We start from the raw sequence: 4,902 nt of genomic DNA, 5'->3' as shown, positions 1-4,902 counted from the left end.
CACTAGGTTTCTCAACCTAACCCACTCAGTTTATTATATCACATGTAGCTATATGAAAGATACATTCTGCTGAGATATTCAAGGAGTATTAAGCAACTAGTTTAATTACTATAAGGCTTGTAATATTTTGTTATGCTTATGTTTCTGTATTGACAATGACATCCTAATGTTTTAATATAAGTAAAATACATTTCTTCGGAAATGTTTTGATAATACATTTATCATATTTTTGGGAACAAATTCCACAACCTTATTCTTCAAAAATGATACTCTGCTTTTTAAATAATCATAAACAAGTTGGTCTTTTTTGTTGGTGAAAATGAGATGTCACAAACAGAAACACATATCTGAGAGGATCTGATGAAAATACCTTTATATCCATCGTCGATTGCCACCTGGTTTCTGATCTTGAGTCAAGAAGTTGTTTCAGCTTCACTTCCTTTTTCTAAAATGTAAAACATATCAAATCTCGTGCAATTTGGTCAGATCTAATTGTCGACTTTATCACCACCAACCACCGCCTAACATAAACTATTGTGCTTCGTTGGAACATAAAAAAACATCACACTTTGCTCCGAAGTCCAGATCTAGTTCGTCTCCAGATCTTTGACGTCTACATCTGATGGAATACAAGAAAATTTCTCTGATTTGCTTCGCCGAAACAATAGACCTGATAGAAATCATCACCAACAAATCTTACATCCGGATATGATGCTACCATTGTCATTGTGACTCCACCTCTACCATAATCGACATCGCACCACCGCTATTGTTGCCTATCATCGGTGCTCATGTATTTGAAGTAAGGGAACAATCTTAGACGTGGACATAAGATGCATTGAAGGTGTTTGATGAAATGCCTAACTAAAAACAATGTATGTTTTTAAAATTTGAATAATATGAATAAGTTCTTGAACTATTTTATTAAGTTGTGAATGAATGTGTAGACTAGTTTCTTAAGTTGTGAATAAGTGTTTTTTTTTTTAATTATTAAGTTATTAATGCATGGATTTATACATATCTAACTATTTTAATTAGAAAAAGTTTTAAGCTGTAAATGGATGATTTTTTTTATAAGTATTAAGGTGTGAATGCATGATTTTTTTTATAAGTTGTAGTTGTGATTAAGTTTTAAGTAGTAAATGTACGAATTTTTATAAGTTTTAATGTGAATTTAAATTTGTTTTTACTATATTAGTGTTTTCTCAAATAATATAAATTTAGGTTTTTTAAGTTGTGAATTGTGATGAGTGTGTTAACTGCTATCTAATACAACCTCTAAAGCTCTAAACATCATCAAATGTAATTTTTAACATGTAAATATATTTTATTAAACTGTGAATTTGTGTATTAAATAATGAATTAAATGTATTGAGCGGTGAATTAAATATACTAATCTATAATTTTCGAATTTTATGTTTGCTTCTAAAATATGAGATGAAAAAATCATTATATATAGATTTTATGTTCCCTAATTTTGAATAAAATATGTAAAATTTAAATTATGAATATTATGTAAATTAAAATTTAAAAGAAATCCCAACTCATATATCTGAATTTTATAATTGTAAATTTTAATAAGAGAATATGGATGTGAATTTGTAGTTTTTGTGTATTAAAAGGTGAATTTAATATATAACCTGTTAATTTTATATATTAAATTGTGAATTAACTGTATTAAATTATGAATTTATTGTATTAAATTGTGATGTTTTATGAACTTTACGTTAAAATATGAATATTGGTATTAATTTTCTTGTGAACATTTTTTTATGGAGTAAACGTGTAAGAACATATTAGTTTTTATAATTGTTGCATTAAACTTTAAATTAGTGAATTATAATTGTTGTATTAAACTTTAAATTAGTGAATTAATAAATTTATTAAGTTATGAATATAGTATTTAAGCTAAATTTATGGATATAGTATTTAAGCTAACAATGTATGATTCTATATATACAAATTTGATTTGAAATGAATGATGATGGAGATATTAACATAGATGATTGGTCCTGAAAGTGGTAATTGATGATGGACCACCAGGAGTATCACCCTTCTAAATTAGTGAAGAGATATTATGAAAAATTTGAATTTTATAAATTAACTATATTAAGTTTTATATTTTATATAATAGCTGTGCTAAAATACGAGGACTGTAAAAAATTACAAATTTGCTATTTTGGTACCAAAAAGACAAAAAAAAAAATTATCATTTTGTATTTACACATAAAATAAGATTTTTTCCGTTCTTAATATTTTATATATATATATATATATATATATATATATATATATATATATATATATATATATATATATATATATATATATATATATATATATATATATATATATATATATCAAGTAGGAAATTAAAAACATAATTAGAAACAAAATATACAAATATGATAGGGACCATTTATGTAACTTCGCCTAACTTTTTGTTTAACTTTAACAATGTTGAAGTTTCAAACCAAGAAATGATTTTCTTTTAGATCTAATTTCATAATTAGAGCGCACTTTTTTCAAAAATATTATTTAATTCTTAATATAAAATTCATATATTATGGTTGATATGCATGATTCTTATTCTCTAAAAAGTTAAAAATATAAACTAGAATCTGATAAATTAATATTTAATTAGAAAAAAAGGTAGAAATTCTTCACTTCCTAAAAGAAAAGAAAGAAAAAAGAATACTTCATATCACAACATAAACAGAAAGTACCAAACACACCACAAAAAAGGTTGCATTAGGACTTGTACTTTTATGGATATATATACTCAGATGTACTACAAGATAAGCACGTATAATAACTTCATGCATTAAGCAGTTGTACAATACTCCATACACCACCATTCTTCTTCTTGGTTAAGATGGTAAGTCTACCATATTTTGACCTTTTTTCACATTTCGTTATGTTATATAGCTTTTTTACCACAGTAAAAACAGTAGCGTGGTAAATAAAATAAGGTAAAAGAGCAAAAAAAAAAATTATATCTTGTTTCTTTTCACCTCACATACTTATATAATGGACAAAATTTTCCCTTTTTACCCCTCGTTTTAGGTAGAAATTACTGATTAAGCAGCAGCAACTGCTCCAGAATAAAAAGGGTATTTTTTGGAAGATTTGGTTGGGGAAGTTTCACTCTTTTCTTTCTTCCTCAAAGCTTTCATTGAAGCAGAAAGATTCTTGTTTTTTTCTTTGGAGTCATCGATGTCGATCTGCTCTGATCTGCACTCTTCACTACAGAATGGTGTGTCCCCTCTATAAATTCATCGAAAAAAAATATTAGGAATGGAAATCAGAGCATACACATCTTAGAGTCGATCCGGATTTGATAAGTTTCGAAGAAGATCTTTGATTGATGAAAATTTATGAAATAATCGAAAAGTTCCCCCGATCGGAAATGAAAAACAGATGAAACCCGTATGAAATATGATCAAATATTTCTTCGATTGATGAGAATTGTCGATCTAACAAATACCCAACTGGGAAATGATCAAAATCTCTTTGATTGAAGTGAAATTTGGAAAATCGATGATTTTTTTAAGAAAGGTGCATCGTTTCAGCGAAATCCAGAGCAAAAAAAATGAAATTTTATGAATGGTTTGTTCATTCAACAAATTCATGAACCCAACTCAAAACAAAAGAGAAAAACAGAGCAAAACCCATCTGATATTGGATCCAAATATCGTTGAATCAAAAGAACAAAAAAAAAACACAAAAGGTTTAGATAAATTATAAATCAAACTACCTGTACATGAAGATATCTCTGTTAGGACCAAGTGGTTTTTTGCAGAGAAAACAAGCATCCAAAAAATGAGGCTGTTGCTCTTCAAATCTTCCATGCAAAAACCTCCCAGATCTTGGAGAAGAAAGAGAGGAAAAAGACGAAAGGTTTCTAAGACTTGCTTTTCTCGGCGAGTACAGAGGTCTGGAAATCAGGTGTTGTCCACGGTGGTTGTCTTCCGTCGACGACGACGGTGACGATGAGAACCCATGTTCTATGTCTGAGATAGAAGCAAGCCCATTGTTTTCTTCAAGAAAATAAGGCCTTCTTGTGGTTGTAGACTCCATGTCTTGGCAGATAGAGAGAGAGGAGGAGGAGGTAATGGCGGTGGACGGTAGACGGTGGCTGGAAGGAATGCGAAGGAGGAGGTGGGGTTTATAAAGAGGAGTTGGTGAGTCAAGAGGAGAGAGAAAGGTGAAGGTTGTGGGGTGGAGTGGGTGGTAAAGTATTAACCACTGGAACAAGAATCTATTGGCTGAAGAGCAACACCACCCTTGTATTGGAGCTTAAAACTTAAACACGTGTAATCATAATCATAAATAAATAGGAGTATAATAATATAACATAGTTACTTCTTAGGAAATAGTATAATAATATATAAGAGAGTTGTTTCTTAGGTTATTCGGAGAGGGGCGTCGTAAGGGCTTGGTCGACCTCATTGGCGTGAACATCACCCCAAGTATAGTCTCGTTGGTGTCATCGAAATTGGGCGTAGTCGAAACCACATATGTTGATGTTTCCTTCTCCTTTTTTTTTTGTGTGTCACGACAACCCTAATGGTGTGGTGATGAATGGATATGGTTGACATGGTGGTGAGGTAGAAGATGATCACTTCACAAAACAATCTCTTTCCATTCCTGATAGTGCTAAACTATCAAATACTTGAAGAGTACATTGGATTAATCATCGGTTTATGATTAATCTAACAAATACAAACATCAAAATCGAAAATCTAACCAATGTAAATGTTTTTTTTTGATAAAACAGTCATTTTCTTTATGTTTTTGTTTGTTAATTTCAGTTAATGGTTTGTTATTTGTAGTATGATTATTATTATTATTGTTATTATTGAAATGGAACTTCCGAGGGTTATTTTTATATATGTAGTA

At 29.5% G+C, this 4,902-nt stretch overlaps 1 protein-coding gene across 1 annotated transcript; it reads right to left on the bottom strand.

The window, feature by feature from the left end:
* Nucleotides 1-2,712: 2,712 nt before the first annotated feature.
* On the bottom strand, nt 2,713-4,199 carry LOC145001579 (FCS-Like Zinc finger 1). The gene is made up of 2 exons (XM_078960945.1): nt 3,758-4,199; nt 2,713-3,267 (listed from the first exon to the last, which is right to left on the bottom strand). The coding sequence occupies exons 1-2, from the start codon at nt 4,078-4,080 to the stop codon at nt 3,081-3,083; spliced, it is 510 nt and encodes a 169-aa protein (XP_078817071.1). The 5' UTR covers nt 4,081-4,199; the 3' UTR covers nt 2,713-3,080.
* Nucleotides 4,200-4,902: the final 703 nt, after the last annotated feature.

The sequence above is a fragment of the Lactuca saligna genome, chromosome 6 (genome assembly GCF_052625555.1).
Source record: "Lactuca saligna cultivar CGN05327 chromosome 6, ASM5262555v1, whole genome shotgun sequence".
NCBI classification, from domain to species: domain Eukaryota; kingdom Viridiplantae; phylum Streptophyta; class Magnoliopsida; order Asterales; family Asteraceae; genus Lactuca; species Lactuca saligna.
Note: the sequence above shows the minus strand (reverse complement) of the source record. Positions and strands in the feature narration are given on the sequence as shown.

What these genes read in the sequence shown, in the direction of transcription:
- LOC145001579 (XM_078960945.1), bottom strand. Translation starts at nt 4,080, where the DNA reads ATGGAGTCTACAACCACAAGAAGGCCTTATTTTCTTGAAGAAAACAAT. An exon ending in AGAGATATCTTCATGTACAG is followed by an intron (nt 3,268 to 3,757) that starts GTAGTTTGATTT and finishes ATGAATTTATAG; the next exon opens with AGGGGACACACCATTCTGTA.